The sequence below is a fragment of the Tachypleus tridentatus genome, chromosome 12 (assembly GCF_004210375.1).
Source record: "Tachypleus tridentatus isolate NWPU-2018 chromosome 12, ASM421037v1, whole genome shotgun sequence".
In the NCBI taxonomy this organism is placed as follows: Eukaryota; Metazoa; Arthropoda; class Merostomata; order Xiphosura; family Limulidae; genus Tachypleus; species Tachypleus tridentatus.
The window spans coordinates 32,572,696-32,593,309 of record NC_134836.1 but is presented as its reverse complement, the minus strand read 5'-3'; the positions used below and the strand labels follow the sequence as shown (position 1 = coordinate 32,593,309).

Below are 20,614 nucleotides of genomic sequence, written 5' to 3'. Positions count from 1 at the left end.
TGGAATGTTCACCTTTATTCTTGTTATGGGAAACTGTTGCATCAATTACCACCGACAATATGTACATTACCCATCACCTGGTCATCAGATACTAGACTGGTTCTCACTGCTACACCCAGTGTCTGATAGGATTTTCATTTTTTTGCTCTAACATAGCCTTCACCTACTATCATATTGTGGTTTTTTGGCACCTCTGGATGTTTATCACAAGCCCCTATCACCAATGGCACTGTTGATCCATTTCCTTACTTGCAATGAGCATCAATCATGCAATCTTTAACCATGGGGAAAGCACTTCCTTTTTATGGTGAATCTGACAAGTTGCCTTCATTCTGTTTCATCTAGCAGTAACACCTACGGTTACAGTCATTTTTTTTCTTATTTCTCGCCAGCTCCAACTTTATAAGTAACTCCAGGTGTTTTATATTGAGATTTCTCTATTGTTTGTTGGTAACAGACTTGAACTCACTTGCAGAGGAATACATAAGCTCTACCTCTCAAGGATTTTATTATCAGCCATGTGATCTAAAATGTAAATAGAGTGGATTGGGTATGTCATATTAAAATGACTTAAAATATTCAAATTAGCAAGCACTGTGACAACCATAGCCAACACATTTTGACATTATTTGACATTCCATAGTTCAACAAACAACAAAATAAAAAAAAAATCAAAGCAAATACATGTGACAGGTAGACACCTCTGCACTCTTATTATGCCAAATCAAGAAGTGAAGAGTCAACTGCACCAGGAAGATGTGCCTGACTCTTGTTAATGGAGGGTTGCCTCATGCTTCTTTGTATACTACAACACAGCTGTATCATATGCAACCACATGAGTGTAGGTGAGAATATTGAGGCTAGTGATGCACAAAAATTTTATCACACAAGTGAAACTATTATGTGTGAGGACGTAAGATAGCATATCAGAATTATATGTATGAGGTTCATAATTTGGTTATATAGGATAGAAGAATTGCCAGAGGTAGTAGAATGGGTAAAAGCACTACAACAAACATTCTGAGTAACAGTTTGGGAATGAATAAAGTTAGTACCTGATAGGTTCCAAAAATGTTTTCACTTGAAGAGAAATGGATCTAAGTTGTTAAAAACCAATACGTAGTCTCAAAATGAATTCCTCACATATCCCTGCCCATTAAGAAAAACTGTTCATCTTCATACAAGAACTACAAATACAACTGATTAGAACAGGATGTGCCCAATGATGACAGAGTTATTCAGTTGGGATTTGAGGGTGGTTATGAGGAAGAAAATAATAACCTTCATTATGATAACATAAAAGAGATAACCAAAGATGACTGTAATGACTGTGCATTAGAAACATAAGAAAAAAAGCTAATTTTTCATTCAGGTAGTAAAATGATGATAAATTATTTGACACCTGAGTTGAAACCTCTGAACAATCATCTTTATGTCCCTGTAATGAACTATAATAAAAAGTTTCTTCACCAAACAAGTTCAAGAAATCAAAATTTAAGACAAACAGACTGATTAATAATATTGTGTTCAGATTGTTCAAAAACAGTATCTTCATAAACATCAAAATTATCTCAAGCATAACATGATAATATATTAGCAACACAGTATGTTCCAGCTGGAGTATCATCTGATACACTCTTGCATTTGTAAGTTATGTGTTCAACTCGCATACTAAATAGAAGATAACTTTCCAGCAAAACTGATGTTTCCACAAGGCTAGAAATAAGTATGAACACAAACCAGATCTGAAACTTTCAAAGTAACTGAGTGATAATTCTCATCACAATATTTCTCCTGTTGTTTGTGTATTTTATCCAGCTGGATAAAAGAAGTCTTAAAATGTTTTAATAATGAACTCATAAGACTATATCATATGTGCAGCATCAAGGCACCAAATATCAAGAGGAAACTTGGAATATCTCCTATAAAACGAAAACCTAAGGGATTCACCAGTACTCACATGAGGCACACTTCTCAATTGAGGTAAGTGTTCACCACAGTTATTGTGTCTGGATTGAACAAAAAAATGTTAGTATTATTGTCAGATTATAAATAACCCTTTCAGTGAGATTGGTCTGTGGATGGTAAGTTAAGTATGTTAAATCTAATGTTAGCAGATCACTTACAAACGACATTCCTCTAACTATTATTAAATTGATAGGTATATTGTATTGAACAATTACTTAAAAGACCAATAATGGTGTAACAGTTTTAGCTGTAGCTTCTCTTCAGAGAACATCTGTATCCATTTGGTAAAATAAACAAGTACATAGATGTACCGATATCATTCTGTAATGTGCATTTCTGTGTATGTGTTAAACAGATCAACAAAATCAAAGCTATGAAACTGCAATAGATATTTTAGAATAAAAGGCATCACAAAACTATTAGTAAATTGTGACATGGTTTAATAATTGGGCAAATAGGACAACAAAAAACACTGTTTTATGCCTTAATGATCACAATACAAGAAAACTGTTGTATATGAAAAATAGTTTAAACTATTTCAAGATTGCACAAAGTGGATGATCATAATAACAATTCATTTATGTTGCTCATGAGAATTCAAGAACATATAATGTTAAATACATTAGTATGGTACAATCTATTTGTTTCTAGGCTGACATCATACAAAAAACTCTCTTGTGTGTGTTTTTTGTTCTTTTTTCATTATTATTATTATCATCAAAGATCCATTACTCTGTAAAGTTTTCTATTCCTTTTAGTATCGGGCCAATTATTATATAGATCAGTCAGTTGTAGGGTTTGAGTATATGCCTTATCCTAAAAGGTAGCAACAGTTATTTTATAATGGTAATGTACTGTAATCTTCAATAATATTACCTTCAAAAGAATTTAAAATAAGGCATCTGGTACACAATTTACATTTCTAGTTTTATGCATAGCTATAAACTCAAAGTCTTGCAGTCTTAAAATCCACTTCATCAGGCATCCAGTGGATTCTGAATAACTAAATAGCAAAGTTAGGTACAATTATCAGAAATTACTATGAATTTAGATTATTAACATGGAATAAGTGATGTGATAGCAGACACCTCCACCTAAAAAAGGAAATAATACAAACTTTATAGCTCCCAAACGTTATAAATTACAAAAAATTAAAAGTCATTCTACCAAATACACACTTTTAGGCACATATCTAATAACCAATAATTTGAAATTCATATCATATCTTATCAGGTGCCTGATTTCATAACAATGAATTAAGGGTATGACTTCCTTTATTTCATAGCAATAGATTATGTGGAGATTGAAAAATAGAGAATATTGGATTATATTTTACTGAATCAAAGACATTAAGAACCATATGTCCCAAGGTCATTTGTAAATAGAAAGAACAACTCAAAAGGAAAATTCTTACTGCATTTCAGAGGTGAGCAAATGCCTGAAATTCATTTCAATTCAGAAATGTAAAACTTTTTGCATAATATTTTTGATGGTATATTTTATTTGTCATGTAATATTGTTTAATGAAAATTTATGAATAAATATGTAAAAAAAACTAGAAATTATTCTTTTTCAAAACATTTTTCAAACTCAATATCATGCTGCAAAATGACAATGATTATTTTTATTAAAGTTTTATTAGTTCACATACCTCTTCAGGTGCTTTGCTACCACTTACCCACTTCTCCAGACACTGAACATTCCTTCCCAAATGCTGTTCCACTGAAAACAGATCCATCTTCTAGTATTAAATGTGCCTTCATCTTGTTTCTGTTCTTTTGCATCACCTGTATCAAAAAGCACATGGAGGAAATAAAATAAAACCAAAACTAAAAACATACTCAAACATCTCTCAAATGTTTGCTGGTACACAAGCACAATGTATAGGATTATTTGCACATAAAAATCATTTTAATGTCCTTCAGTTAAAATGCCATTTTATGTACACAGAGGGTTAGCCAACTTAAAACTGAATACAATCACAGTAAGTGGTCTAATATTAATTTTAGAACTAGTTACATACAAATGTTGTATTATTACAAATGACCATATTCATTATAAAATAGAATACAAAGTAGTATTTGCTTGAAACAATTATTCATCATTATTCAAAACACTATTACCAAGAAAACCAAAACATCCAAGTACTGCTCATTCTACTACAGACATATCCCACATGGATTAACGGACAATAATCTTTAGATATGTGCAAGATGACAGAAATGTAAAGAGACTTGTCTCATTCTTACCAATAAGTAATCATACAAAAACAGAAGTTGCTAGAGTTTTTCTTAATATTCATGAAAAGAATAAAATAATAATTCAAGATTTCTATGAGCACTCTTATGACTATGCATTTAACACAAACAATAAATATATTGGCATGCAAGCCTTGATCAAAGACAATAATCCCCTAGCAGACTATTTTTAACGCTGTGTTCATTTGCTCAATTTGGTTGGACAACGTGCTGTGGAGTGCTATAATAAACTTTATTCTTTACATTTGCATCCTTATGTGTTTTACTCAGCTTCAGCTCACTATAAATGCACTTACATAATATATTGAAATACAGGGTTACTTATGATAAAGAGGTTGTTAAATACAAAATGGATCATTCATTCAGACACAAGTAAACCTTAAAAATGAGGTGTAAAGCCATAACCCAAGTCCTCACTTCCATTACAGATGATGACTTTGAAAAGCCTCAAGTGTCCTTAGAGTCAAAAGGTCTTATGCTACAGTTGGAACAACTATAAATATAGAAACAAATGACAGATTTATGGAGCATTATCCTAGACAGGCTTTACAAGTCAAGTAATTTATTGCATGTCAGTACAGCTAAAATCTCTCAATATATTCATACAAAAATTACATTCATTTCTCAAATATGAAGGTACACAACTGCTAAAATGCAAGTTATATAAGATAAAAAAAATCAAAGAAAAAATGCATAATGGGATGAAGTAGGTTCTGAGAACAATAATTTTTCATCCTTTACCAAATGTAGAGTTTAGACTTTCTTAACAATAAATTGTTACTTGCACTTGACAAGATAGTGGCATATGAATATGTCAGTTGCAAATCAGAATTTCTGCAAACCATGTATACAGAGAACTTTCACGATATCACCAAAAACTTCATAAGTACATATCCTACAGACTTGGAGAGTTACAAAGAGGAAAATATTGTTAATTTGACATTCTCTGCAAAGCAAGTCATATTACAAAACTATCAGAATCCAAAGAACAAAATATGCTGTGAATAATATGCAACCAATCTTTGAAATCAACTTCCCCAAATGTCATGATATTCTTAAAAATGTACCTGTATCTCATGTCAAGCAATTACTCAGAAGAAAGACCATTCTCAAGGATAAAAAGGATAATGAACAGAACATGTTTTGATTAACAAATTGCTAAGATGAGATAAATTCACTAACACTATTGTGCATAACAATTAACCTGTTAAAATCAATTAACATCAAACACATCATAAATGTCTGCTATAAAAAGAGCCAGAAAGACACTGGTTTAGCCACATACACATGCCATGATCTGCTACTACTACTGAGCACATTATATGACTAGCAGTGCAATCTAAACAAGTATATGTGCATTTGTCTGTTTGTGTATGTATGAATGAAGTTGTTGAATTTATGTATATGTGATTTCTTTCTGACCATATGTTTTGTTGTCCTAATGCAAATTTTGTCTGCATTAAAGCACCACTTTTTCTACTCAAGAAAACATCTGATATTGTTCATTAATTTGTAGATGAGTCTTTCAGGTCTGTGGATATTATTACCTCACTCTCACTAAAAATATATCTTGAGGTTTAGCTTTTCTTACCTTAATCTTTAGCTACAATCATAATAGACCAATAGAAAAATTTATCACAAGGTTTGTCTTCATCTGAGCTTAAGTCTACATGTGAAATGCCTCCAGCAGAAGTGAGACAAAAAACAAAACATTTCATCCTCTAAAAAATTTATCTGTCTGCTTAGGGCTACAAATTAGACACCTCCACCAGAAGTGTCCCATAGACATTTAAGGTACAATGAGAAACAGAAAAAGGAAACTGAAGGATCCTAGGGATGATGAGAAACTTGAAATATTTAATCATTGGAACTGTAATTAAAAGTACAGTAACAGGACAGTGGATACTTAAAATATAACATCTCATGCCTATTTACAATGCATATGAAAAGAAGGTTGCTCAGAATTTGATCATTTGTAGCACCACATACACCCTCTCATTTTGATAAAAAGAAAAAGGCCAATATTTTATTAAGTTAATGCAAAATCAGATGGGCAAAACCCTTGGAACAAGGAAACAACATAATGGTTTGATCTATTAAAAATCTATAAGTGAACAAAACAATCATACCTCAATAAAATCCCAAATAAGACAAATGAATATATGAAACTATTATACATTACCTTTTCATAATATTTTACAGTAAACAAATCATTCTTTTGCCATATTGAAGAAAGTTTCTCAAAATGATTATGAAAATATTCTACTGTTAATTAACATCCTTTCAAACTAGATGTGGATACCTATACACTTGTGTTAAACCTTGCCATCTGAGAAGAAGAATAGTGATGCACAGTTGATAAAACACCCATGCATATCAACATGGATCACCTGAAATATTGACAGTGCTGCCTTAAATAGGTTAGAAGCTACAAGTGAAGAAAAGTATAAACTGTGAGAAATGAACAGGATTTAAAAGTAAATTAAATTTTTGCATGTGAAAAATACAGTAACTGATAACAACTTTTAAGAAGTTAAAAACAGTACTAAAAGTCCTAGTAATAATGGATTTAACCATAATAAGCAGCTTCTATTTAGTACCAAATACCAGCCTTCAGCCTTTCACTTGTGCAGATAATGAATAAAAGGAGAGAAGGATAACAAAAAAATAGGTAGAGATGAAAATGAAAAACATAAGGAGGTCATTATTATAGATGATTGTTTAGTACACCATGTAGACAGGACATTCTGTGTTAAACAGAGAAAAAAAGAATTATATCACACTATCTATGGGCAAAGGTGGTGGATATAACTGACATCAGTTAAAGGATGTTAGCAATGATGTGTTTTTTGTTGTGCATGTTGAGAATAATAATGTAGGAAATGGCACATCAGAAGAATTTATTAAGTACAAGGCATAAACAAAGCCATTCAAAGAAAAAGGCCATAATAACTTAATTCTGTCAGGGATACTTCTAAGACTTAACTTGGGGAACAAAATTATGAGTAGTTTATTAGGGCTAAATGCTCGGCTTACATTAATAAGTATGGATAAAGAAGGTTTGGCTGGTTGGATTTGTGGGATCAGTTCTTTGGAAGTGTTTTATATTTAACTTGGGTAAGAGCTGACTAATTTGCAGGGGCTATAAACTCAACTATAAGGGCATCTTTAAACTGGGACTAAACAGTAAAGAGAGCCAAAATAATAACAAAACAGAAGATGTAGATGGTAATATAGGATGGGAACAAGAAACAAGTTTCATTGATAGACTAAATTATTATTATTGTAATGCTAGAAGTATAAGAAACGAAATGGATGACTTTAAGTTACTAATAGGAACAATAGGAGTAACTAAATAACTGATCAAAGGGAAACATTTTTGATAATGATGGTAATTTATTTGAAATACAGGATTACAGATTGTTGAACAGAGACAGGGTACTGAAAAGAAGATGATACCTGGCTGTATACGTAAAATACGAGTTTCATCCTTTCTATGTTAAGGATGTCCAAGCTAATAGTAATAAGGTTGAATCTCTTTGGGATTCTGTTAATGATCATAAGAAAATAATGCTTTTCAATTGGAATTTGTTAAAGATCACCATATAATACTGATGATATAAGAAAGTCTACAGCAAGATAAAAAACTTAGCTGTTAATGAGTTGATAAGAAATTTTAAATGCAGGCCTTTCCAAAACTTCTTCTACAACTGATGTAAGACTTAAGAGCCTATAACTACTAGAACAATTTTTATTTCTTCCTTTGAAAAGAGTAGTAACATTAGCTCACTTCCATTCCTCTGGTACCTGTCCACTATTTGAGGACTTATAAAAAAATAATAATTTAAAAGTGGCTGGCATATCCAGTCATTAACATCCTTCAAAAGCTTTGACAAAATATAATCTGTTCTAAAAGACTTACTGTTATTTAAACTTCCCAAATTTTTCTTTAAAAAAATCAGAATTAATGCAGTCACCTTTTTTCTAATTATCAACTGTACAAAATGTGGAATACTGCTTACATTTTCATCCCTCAAGAACCCTACCCCCTTTTCTCACATTTTGTTTACCTTTAATGTATTTAAAAGACATCCTTACTTTTAAATTTTACATGTTCAACAAATCTTCTTTCATGCATTCTTTTAAATGTTCTAATTTTCTTGACCTTCTATATTCTTCTAAGTTTTCCATCATACTAGTCTATTTAAATCTCTTACATTTATGTTTTTCTTAATTTTACCTCTTACATTCTTTGTAAGCCAATCTGTTTTTTTTTTTTTACTTGTAACTACCTCTTATTTCTGTAAGGAATATGTTTACTTTGAAGATTTAAAAATTTATCTTTAAAAATTGTCCACATCTGATTAGTGTCTCCAAATAATTCAGCTGCCTAATTCACAATAGATAATTCTTTTTGTATACCTACAAAATTTACTTTTCTAAAACTTGTAACCAAAACATTATTCCTTATCTAGATATGCAGCAAAACACTGAATGTAATAGAATAATGACTACTTGCACTCAAATGTTTGCCAATTCCCACCCTCTCTATCATTTCTATGTTAGAGGTTAACAATCTAAAATAACATTGTTTTTAACAGGTTACTTGACTAATTGGTGAAGAAAGCCATTTTCAACAGTTTCCAAAAACCTATCACCCTCACTGTTTGACTCTGGCATTTCACAATCTATATGCCTGAAATTAAAATCACTCATAATTATGACTTAACAGCTGAAATCTTGATCTCATTGTAAAGTGTGTCTTTAATTTCATCAGTATCATCTGATGGTCTACAACAAATTCCTACTAAGAGGTTTTTCCCTTGATAACCACTAACAGAAACTCAAATGAATTCAATCTCCTTGCTGTTATTTTTGATATTTTGAAGTTACAAGATGCAACTCATATTTTCAATATAAAGGAACTCCTTCCCTTCTCTCTAATTCTCTATCCCTGTTAAATAGACTGTAACTCCATGTTTCAAAGATATTTACGTCATCAAAATAATCTACTTTTAACCACTTTTCATTAATTCCCATTACATTAAAATACTCCAATGCTATAACTGTTTTAAAGTCATCAATCTTATTTCTTATACTTCTAAAATTACAATAGCAGCAATTAAGCCTACCCTTATAACTACTTCTATATTATGCTAAACCTTTTACTCCCTCTTATTCTTTTTTCCATATAGTTTATTCTAATTGGTACAACCAACCAATATGTTCATCCTTACATACTAAACTAAGCCTGTCATTTAAACCTAGTGACATACTTACAACTTCACCCCTGCTATTAATTCTTGGAAGTATCACTAACAAAATTACCTGATGGTCTTTTTCTTAAATGCCTTTATCAACCCCTTGTACTTATTAAATAACTCCTCTAACCAATATTTCCCTACATGCACAACAAAAAGTGCATTATTGCTAGTCTCTTTTATTATATTTACTTCTCAGTCCATTATATGCTCCATCCATGTCCACTGATAGCATAATCTAATTTCTTCTTCCTGTTTACCCCACAGACTATCCTATCCACATGCCTTGTCAATGAATCACCCATAACTATAACCTCCTTAGGTTTATCATCCACATCCTTCTTTGACCCTTTTGTTTCCTTTCCTTCCACAACAGTTCATCATCTGGTCAACAGAATAGACATTTTACAATTAAATACACTATTTTTAGCCCAAATAGTACTCTTAACTTTCTGAAAGTCATTGTTAGCAGATGTATTCTTTGCATGTAAAAGCTTAAGCTCCTCGTGAAATCCTTTTGCCATTTCCTACATTCTACAGTTCTCTTAATCTAATGCCTCTAATTAGGATAGTATTCAACTTGTCTGTCAACCTATAACTTCTAAGTACAAAATGCACATCTTCACTACTAGCTTCCTTAAGAGTACATGCCATTTGCTAGTTCCCAGTTAAAACCCACATTTGGAATACTGTGTTCAGACTGAAGCTCCTTACATTAAAAGGGATATTGCATTGTTGGAAAGAGCTCCAAGAAGTAAGTGCTACTAGTAATAATAACAGGAATGAAAAGGTTATCACATGAGGAAAGGTTAAGATCTCTCTATTTTCTCTTGAAAAGATAAGTAGATGTGATTCAGGTATTTAAGATTGTTACAGGAATAGATAGTGTTGATGCATTTTTTTTTTTCATACTTAAAGGTGAGAATAGTAGAATTATGAGATACAGCTTTATTCTTCTAACAGAGTGGTTGGCCTTTGGAATAGGTTGCCTTTAGATGTGTTAGGTGTGGTGAATTTTAGGATGTTTAAGAACTGGTTTTGAGTTTTTTTTGCACTAAGTGAATAGAACAGCCTAGATGGATCAAAAGGCCCCTTGAGGATGGTTTTAGAACAAAGATTTAAGATTGAAAGCAAAATATATGTGTGTTTATACACATTCAGAACCTGTTTCATCAAATAACAGTCCTGGGATTGAGTGTCCACTAATCCTGCAAAACATAAGTGCTCAAGAACTAGCTTTAGTGTGAAAAAAGATTACAAGTTCACCACTTCTTGAATTCCACATCTTTTTAACAAAAACTCATGGCCAATTTTGCCAAGACAGTCACCTCACTCATTCTGCATTAGTTATGTTGGATATGAAATGTATATGGATGTACTAATAAAGGCAAGCCTTTAAATTTATAAAGAATGCTTTGGATAATGTACAAGTGGTGGTTTATTCTCACTGAAACTGCCCATTCATCTTGGCTACTAATTCCAGTGGAATTAGAAATGAAGCAGTATATCAGATATAAGATGGCATAGAATGTATTATCAAACAGTATTATTACCATTTGGTCAAAGCTATATCTAGTAATTAGTATGGCTAAATTAATATTAATACCCGAACTAGATGAATACAAAGTAATAAAACAAAAACCTATTATTGTGCTTGAATGCACTGATTCATCACTTGTAAAACCTTGCTGCTAACAATATTTATGGTCATAATCCCAATAATGTTTCTCAAGTTATGCAGTCCATATATTAACATCTGTGAAATAAAGAAAGAATGGTTTCCAGATAACAGTAAATGCTGTTAAATAATTACTACTACTACTTCCTTCAACAGTGGGAAATTCACAATTTAAATGGACCAAATCACTAAAATGACTAATAATATATAAAAATCAAGAGAGTTACCTGAGCACTAGATAATGATGACACAAGAATACAACTTTAACCATTGTGTCAGAAAAAAAAATGAAAGCACTGATCAATTGTTTTGCAAACTAGTGAAAGCATTTCTGTTCACTGAATGTTCTAATCTTCAAAACTAATGCCACAACAATTACAAAAAAACCATGTTAGCAGCTACATTTCTACTCTCAGATGAATTTAACAAAGAGATAATCAAGAATCCTAGGAAGAGCAAGCAAAATAACCCACAAATAACATAAATTGTGACCACTACAAAGTGATGTAAGTAACATCTTGCTCTTGTGTATTCAGTTATACTGCTGAATGGTGTGTTCTTCTCTCATTACAAACCATCAAAATGTGTTGAAGAACCTTTATTGCAGCTAATAATCCCCAGAGCACTTAGGTAGAAGGTACTTCAAACTCTCCAGAACAGAGACCATGATGGAGAATCATATTCATTCCATCAAAAAAATGTACAGAAGTACTACTACTTCTGGATATTTTCACATAAATACAATTGACATTGACACACTATCACTAACAGGAGAAATACACCATTTTAATCAATAAAAATTTTGACAGAACTGTAAGTTCTTCATTACAGAAAATATACTCTGGATGATTCCAGAGGTGTATGTATTATCTTGCAGGGATAGGTTAAGATCTCTTACTCTCTATTGAAAAAAAAAGTGAAAAGCAATCTTTGTAGTTTGAAATATTATCTGATTTAGAATTTGAATAAAGGATAATGATTTCTTTGTGCTTCTGAAAGAGAACTCAACAAAAAAGCACAAGTTTATGATTTGGAAAAAAACAGTCTAAGCACCACTTATGACAGTTCTATTTATCTAACACACTGAATGAGTTATGAAACAAGTTGCTGTTGCCAGCATTCTGGAAAGTGGAGGTTTGCACTTTACCAAAGTTAGGTAGGAAACTGTGGAATTTTTGAAAGGTAAAGGGTAAGTTTCAAATTTCAATTTTTCAAAGGAAAGTATGCAAGGACAGCCTTGAAAATTGAGTAATTCCTTGTTGTTAAATAGATTGTTATTTGTTATATATATTATAAGAATAATTTTAGCATGCTACAAAAAGAAAAGAACTTTTACAGTCAAATCACTTCTAGAAGAAAATAATTTAACTCTTTGTTCAAATTCTCATATAACAAAAAAACATGCTCATCACTATTGGCACAAGCTGGTATCATCAGCAAATATGGATAGTTAAGTAAACTAAGTGACAAAAATTGATTCTGCTTATTTAATTCCCATTTTATCCACTAAAAAGTCCTATTCAAAATATCAAAACCAAAAGTAAGTGTAACTCTCAACACATGTTTACCTATCTAAAAAAGTTGTTGAACTGAAACTGACAGCACAAATTTCTTCATTAAGTAAGCCATTTCAAACATGTATTCCTCAGAGAGAAATGCAATCCAAAACCAAATGTACATTTAATCTTCCACAATTTCAGTGCATTAATGTGTTTTGCTTGTCTCACTCAGAATGAAAGCACATACAAATTTTAATACCTCAAGTGCATTTCTTTTACATTTCTACCAAAGTTCATTTTCCATCCTTTAACCCATTTAAGTGAGACTAACAAGGCCTTTAATAGTTGAACATTTTTAACAGGCACTTTCTTAGTATTTTAAAATTGATATCAAGTTTGAAAAAAAGATTACCACCAAAAAAAGAACTATTTGGAATGTTTAAACCTTTTATTTCTTTTACTTTCTTCAGTTTTTTTGTTTTTTTATTGAGTTCTGGAAAATGTACCATTTTTCATGCTCTTAGGTTGTTGTTGTTTTTACTTATAATAAAGACATCTTTTTTTACAGATAGTAATGGCATCTTTTTTTAATTTGGCAACTTTTTTTTTTCCTCTGAATGACTTGCTGAAGCCCTCTTTAGCTTAGTAACCACATGTCTGCTCTTCTTTAAAAAATATTTAATTTCCAATTCATATCTGGGGTGTTCATTACTCTTCAGTTACTTTTGTATTCATGGTCTTCCTTCAAGCTATTTTCTTTTTTCATAGCAAATATACAAAACTTAACTTTAGAGCATTGGGTTTCAATGCATCATGATCAACAAGCATCATAAAAGTCATTTTTCAAGACTATTTACTGAAGTTGAAGTTAAAGTGAATGAAAAAGCCCCAACTTTCCTTATTTTGTTTTTGGCTTCTCTTGGGGGAATAAGGATAGGATTTCAAATGTCAATGTTAACTTCTGACTTTTAATATACATGAATACGAACAAAGTCATTGCAACCTCTTCACTCACACAGATTTTAGCAAGAAGTTACATTAAGTTGTATGATGGTTGTATTTCCTCTGTTATTTGTTTTATATTTGACTTACTGGCATTGTAAACAGAAAAATTCAAAACAAATCTATACTTGAAAATTTCAACACAATGGATGCTATGTGGCCTACCCTTCTATTTTCTTTGTTTGTCTGATATTAGTATTCTTGAGCTTTGATAGATTAGGAAATTTTAAAGGTATTACATAAAAAATTACTTTTCAGCTGTAACCTTTTTTTTAATTACTTGCACTTACCATTTGTTTATGCACTTTTCCATCTAATAACACATACTCAACAATTTAAGTGCGATGTGTTTAAAATACTTTATCAGTTTGTGTTGTTTTACTATCTTTACAGATGGCAGAAACGACCCATTAGGTCATGCAAGTTCAATGCTGTCCCAGTAAAACCAGTTTGAAATTTAGGAAAAAACAAACTAAAAACTTAAAACCTTTTTTTTATTAAAAAAACAAACAAACAGTAATGCTGTGTTCATGTCCACTAGCGCTCACGCCAACAGCAATTCATTACTTTGAGCCAGGTATTTTTATTATTTATGAAGTGTCAGAGAACGTGTAAATTTATTGATTTATAGCATTTTCTCTTTTCTATCGTTATGACCTATCGCACTCTTAAAAATAAAAGAATTAATTTATCTGTATTTATTACTCTTAATTTTCAATGGCTATTCGTCAAGCACGTGATTAACCATATTTGCTTAAACACCTCGAGATCTGACGCTTTGCACCTTGATCTTTGTTGTATGTGTATGCGTGTGGGAGCGAGTGAGTGAGCAGGCGCGTGACTTGATAATAATTACACTTATGAAAATTTTCTAATCAAACACTTAGCGCATGATATTTCAAAGCAGTCTCTGAATTGCTTCTGTCTAAATGAAGGTGATTGTAAATTTACCTTCAGTAAGCCTCTAAAAATAATCCCCTGAAATTATGATTATAAGAGTTTTATGGGTTTTTGTTTTAAAAAAATTATACCCACTTGTTGCTTACCTCCATGTCATTGCTTGACTGCTCATATTAGAACATGTATGACACAGTCAACTATCGGCCTCGACAGCCTTACTTTCACACACTTTGACAAATTATTATGAAGCAGCTCTTTTATTCAAATCTTTATATACACTTTCTATTTGTCTAAATAATTTGCTCAAAAGTTTGGATTTCATTGCTAAAATGTTATGATGATTTTTTTTTCTCTTGTAAAAGCTGAATAAAGATGCTAATTATTAAATTAGAATTACATATGTTATTGTTCTAAATACCGTTCCGTATATGATAATTGCCAATCATAAATGCGATTTATATTGCATAAGCCAATGAAATATGGCTCATAAAAAAACAGACTTTACAGAAATCAAATGGTATACAACACAATAATTGATAGATAATGCAAATTAATTATAAGAATTTAATGAATGTGTGGGTGAAATGCTGTTATGCTCCGTCTCAATGTAAACCACAAAACTAGTGAAGAAATATTTGTTGAAAATTATTATCAGTTTTATTGTGATATAATATCACACAAACAACTGATCAACAAATCAATTACGTCCACCGGTGATACAGCGGTAAGTCTACGGATTTAGAACGATAAATCAGGGGTTAGTTTCCCTTCTGTGAACCCAGCAATTATAAGAAAGCAAACGACAACAAGTCAATTAACCAACTGTTATCGTTATTTAAAGTTACAGAGATAGTTTTTTTATATAAATTTCTAAATGAATAATTTTCATAATTATTGATGTTTGTTTTCACTTTTTTTGTATAAACGTATAAGATTTTACAATTGTTCGTACTTAATTATGTTAATATAGAGTTTTTGATATTGGAAACAAAAAACAATTGATCCTGATTTCACTAGTCACAAAGAGTACTGCATTTTAAAAAAGTACTCATTTAACTGTTATAACATACGGGGAAAACTGCCTCTAATGTCTTCAAAATATAGCACAAAGATATCTAAACCTTCCTCCTTTCAATCCCTCAGGTAATCTTCTCAATTTCAATAAGATCATCAAAATCTCTGATCTTTCTTTCCTACGAGAAAATAAATTTAGGATCTTAATCTATCCCTACAAGATATACTTTGCATTACCAAAGTCATTCTATTATCTCTCTTGTGAACCCTTTACAATAAATCTATATTTCATTAGATATACACCCCCCCCTATAACACTAAAAACTGACTTTCGATATCTGTTGTGGGCACAGCAAAGACAACCCCATGTGTAGTATTGTGTTTAACGACAAACAAACTTATCTATGTGTTTGTGTGTGTGTGTGTATATATATATATTAGGTTGAGGAATAATTCGTGAGCGTTTTTAAATAATTTCATTCAAGCATTACATGCAAGACTATACAATTCTTCAATGCATGAACACATTACACCCAAAACATTTATTATGATACTTTATTTCATGTAATACCTAGGTATATAGTATGCATTGTTTTAAACGAAATTGCAAGAAATTAAATGCAAAAAGCAGATGGTGTCGAAAATGCTCGATTTTGTCCACTTGACATTCCATTTAATGAGCTGAAAATGAAAGCAAAAATTAAAGACATATGAAAATCAAACACACCATCTATTAGAGCAAAACTGTGTCAAACAAACTGTGAAGCTAGAGATGATGATGATGATGATGGTCAATTGATCATAAACATGAATGCACCACCTTCCTATTACACAACAATGAATGTGGCTCATCTCTTTTTATTCTAATTTTCCAAATTACATCTCTGTCTAAAGATGGTTTGGTTTATTTTGGATTTCGCGCAAAGCTACACGAGGGCTATCTGCGCTAGCCGTCCTAATTTAGCAGTGTAAGACTAGAGAGAATGCGGCTAGTCATTACCACCCACCGCCAACTCTTGGGCTACTCTTTTACTAACGAATAGTGGGATTGACCGTAACATTATAACGTCCCCACGGGTGAAAGAGCGAGCATGTTTGGTGCGACGGGATTCGAACCCGCAACCCTCGGAATACGAGTCGAGTGCCTTAACCATCTGGCTATGCCAGGCCGTCTAGAGATGAGGATGCTGTTTGGTCTTCTAGTTGTTTATTTTTTTAATTTCACACAAAGCTACACGAGAGCTATTTGTGCGAGCTGCCCCTAATTTAGCGGTGCAAGACAAGAGGAAAGGTAGCTATTCATCACCACCCACCGCCAACTCTTGGGCTACTCTTTTATCAACGAAAAGTGAGATTGACCGTCACATTATAACGCACCCACAGTTGAAAGGGCGAGCATGTCTGGTGTGACGGGGATTCGAACCCACGACCTTAGGATTGCGAGTTGAGTGCTTTAGCCGCCTAGCTATACCGGGCCTGAAAAAGAAGGAATCATGAGATATTAGAAGTAGCCAACCTAAAGAACAACGAAGTATAATCCAGGATGTGAGATCCTGATGTGATGGTGAGTTCGCTTAACTGAAAGATGCGCATGCAAATGATGTGAGTTTAAAACTGTTAGATATACACGACTGTTGATTTTAAGTTTAAGTATTATTTAGGTTATGTATTTCGAAGGTTAAAGCAAGTTTTTGTTTGTTTGTTTTGTTCTGAAGAGACAGTTAATGCAAGTTTGCTTACTTAATTGTTTACGAATCATTTGCTGTGAATTGACGTCATGTTATTAAAACCTTCTGAATCAGTTTTCTTGTTGATTTATCTAAGTACTGTTGTATCGTATATCTAGTCGTGTTTAGAAAGTTCTAGGCCTAAACTGGGTTATTCATAAATACATGTACAAAATGTGATAGAAATTAAATAAAAGTAAAAGAGATATAGATAGATATAGACTGAGTTATCATGAGTTTCGCCAGTATATAAACCATACGGTACAAATAGCTCGCACAAATAGCTCTCGTGTAGCTTTGTGTGAAATTAAAAAAATAAACAACCAGAAGACCAAACAGCATCCTCATCTCTAGACGGCCTGGCATAGCCAGATGGTTAAGGCACTCGACTCGTGCCTTATTGTAATAATAGAGTGGAGAAGAAGAATTATTCTGTTGTCAGTTGTGTTCCAAAATAACTGAACCAGCCTGTGTGTACTTTGACAAAAGAAAACAATTCGTTAAAGTTCTGGATACAACTGTGATGATTAACTGTGTTACGAATAATGATATATTAAGTAATATACTTTTTATAACAAGTGAATAGGGTGTTATACGTTTGTCGTTGAACTTTACTACTGACAAGTCACAGGAATTTACTGTAAAGAATCGTGGCATTATAAAACCTGACAGAAATTAATTATTTTGTGCATCAAGAATTAACAATGCAGAAAATCTCTGATAGCAAATAGTCACTCTGTACAGACTAGAGATAAACAAATGTCATATAACGTTAGTTTCTCTGCAATTGTAAAATCGTTAAAATATATTATATCTTATATAGAATATAATATAGAAATATAAGAATTGATGTTATGGAATGGCCAGGTGAATCACATGATATCAATCCGATATAAAATTTATGGGCTGAGATTGCAAACCAAACATTGAAGATGAACTTTATGAATATATTAAAGAAGGATGGCAGTCAATTACTCAGGATTAGATGCACAAATACATTGAAAGTATGCCACATCGATGTGAAGCAGTACTAAAATTCAAAGGAATGCCAACTAAATATTAACTTGTAAAACTTGTTTGTGTTAAATTAAGTTTCATTTTTACATTCGACTATTACAAAGAAACTTGTTGGCTCATTTTGTAAGCTAACTGGAGTATGAAGGTTTAACAAAATACAGCAGATGCACAGTACTTCTTATGAGAATATGTAATTAAAATCATGAAAATCTCAGGTATTTAGAAAAGGCAGTGCAAATATATGATTTAAAATCATATTTGAACAGATCTCGTCGAGTGCACTTTAAAAACATATAGTTTCACATTTTTTTGTTGTCTAATAGAAGATATGACATTTTTAAAGGGAATTGTTTTTGTTTTTTGTTGTCCACTAACTAACTGTATGAACTAAAAGGAGCAGGGTATAAATCTGAGTAATCAATTAGCGAGATATTTAGTTCAGTGTCAGAAAATTAGTTCAGTGTTCGTGGTTAAAATTGTTACATTTATTCTACTAAGTTATTTTGTGAATTACATGTTTGTTTTTTATTTAAATCCATGTAAATAGATATATATCTCACAGTTCATACAGAAATGTTTTCAACTTAAGCCTACAGTACTATATATTTAGTTGTGGAATTAATGGCAAAAGTTCATTCGTGAAATTAGGCGTACAAGTGACTGTAGTAGACGTTTATTGACAAAATAAATTAACTTATTATTGTTACTGGCCAGGTGGGTTAAGGCGTTCGACTCGTAATCTGAGGGTCGTGGGTTCGCATCCCCGTTGCACCAAACATGCTCGCCTTTTCAGCCGTGGTGCGTTATAATGTGACGATCAATCTCACTATTCGTTGGTAAAAAGAGTAGCCCAAGAGTTGGCGGTGGGTGGTGATGACTAGCTCCCTTCCCTTTAGTCTTATACTGCTAAATTAGGGACGGCTAGCGCGAAATTAAAAAAAAATCAACCGCTAAGGATACCACAACAGTTCATAATACCATATACAGAACTGTGCGTAGCGCCGTTATATTTCTTAGAGTGACTGGTGGTAGACGTTATATTTGAAAATTCATTACTCGCTACATTTTTATTAAATAATATAAATTATGAATATTTTTACATTGTATATAATTATGTTTTGTTTAATTATATATATATATATATATGTGTGTGTGTGTGTGTGTATATATACATATGCCCCCCAATGGCACAGCGGTGTGTCTGCGGACTTAGAACGCTAGAAACCGGGTTTCGATACCCGTGGTGGGCAGAACATAGACAGCCCATCGTGTAACTTAGTGCTTAATTCCAAACAAAGAAATAAAACTTATACAGTGCATTTCTAGTCATTGTTAGCCATTCAAAGTATCCGTCGCGAATCAGTCTTTACATTAGTCAAACAGCCAGTTGAAAGACATATGGCCTAACAAGACTTGACATATTTCATGCATTCCAAAGCTTATAAGACCACAGACAGAAAAAGCACGATCATGACAGTAAGTTTGCTTGTAATTAAGCACAAAGCTAAACAATGGGCTATCTGTGCTCTCCCCACCACGGGTATCGAAACCTGGTTTCTAAACTTGTAAGTCCGCAGACATGCCGCTGTGCCACTGGGAGGCATGACACTATGCAAAGATTGGTTTGATCACAAGCGCTTATAGTCAATGTATTCTCCAAATAAGCCAAGGACCTTCAACTTTTATTATAAACTGTTTGTGAGCTGAGGCTCGGCATGGTCAGGTGGGTTAAGGCGTGTGACTCATAATCCGAGAGTCGCGGGTTCGCATCCCCGTGGCGCTAAACATGCTCGCCCTTTTAGCCGTGGGGTCGTTATAATGTTACGGTCAATCCCACTATTCGTTGGTAAAAGAGTAGCCCAAGAGTTGGCGGTGGATGGTGATGACTAGCTGCCTTCCCTCTAGTCTTACACTGCTGAATTAGGGACGGCTAGCGCAGATAGTCCTCGAGTAGCTTTGCGCGAAATTCAAAACAAACAAACAAATTTTAGTGATCTTGTGGTGTATTTTAAACATGTGGTAGGACTTTAATTACAAAACAGTAACTTGAGAGAGATCACAAAATAAAAATTAAACTTCTCCCCTATGCATTCGATGATATAAATTTCACTGGTTTAAGTTATTTTTTATATCGTTTAAAATCGTCGAGTTGTATAGTTACTATAAATATTATTTCAAAGGATTGGGCCGTTAAAAACGCGCATGAGAATTTAATATTTAAATAAACCATACTCTTCTCTTTTTTTCTTTCTTAATTGAATGTTTTATAATTTCCTGATATTATTAGTTG

The 20,614-nt window shown here is 32.4% G+C and overlaps 1 protein-coding gene across 4 annotated transcripts in view; it reads right to left on the bottom strand.

Moving 5' to 3' along the window:
• The window catches only part of r (carbamoyl-phosphate synthetase 2, aspartate transcarbamylase, and dihydroorotase rudimentary), a 271,962-nt gene that overhangs the window by 245,135 nt on the left and 6,213 nt on the right, over window positions 1–20,614 (bottom strand). Inside the window, exons 1-2 of one of the 4 annotated variants that reach the window (XM_076473755.1) lie at window positions 14,702–14,793; window positions 3,647–3,755 (exon numbers count right to left, since the gene is read on the bottom strand). In XM_076473755.1, coding sequence (XP_076329870.1) covers window positions 3,647–3,752 — 106 coding nt within the window. In that variant the 5' untranslated portion in view covers window positions 3,753–3,755; window positions 14,702–14,793. Of the gene's footprint in view, window positions 1–3,646; window positions 3,756–13,956; window positions 14,072–14,701; window positions 14,794–20,614 lie in introns of those variants that run through there. The other 3 variants (XM_076473753.1, XM_076473754.1, XM_076473756.1) reach the window with 3 other exon arrangements.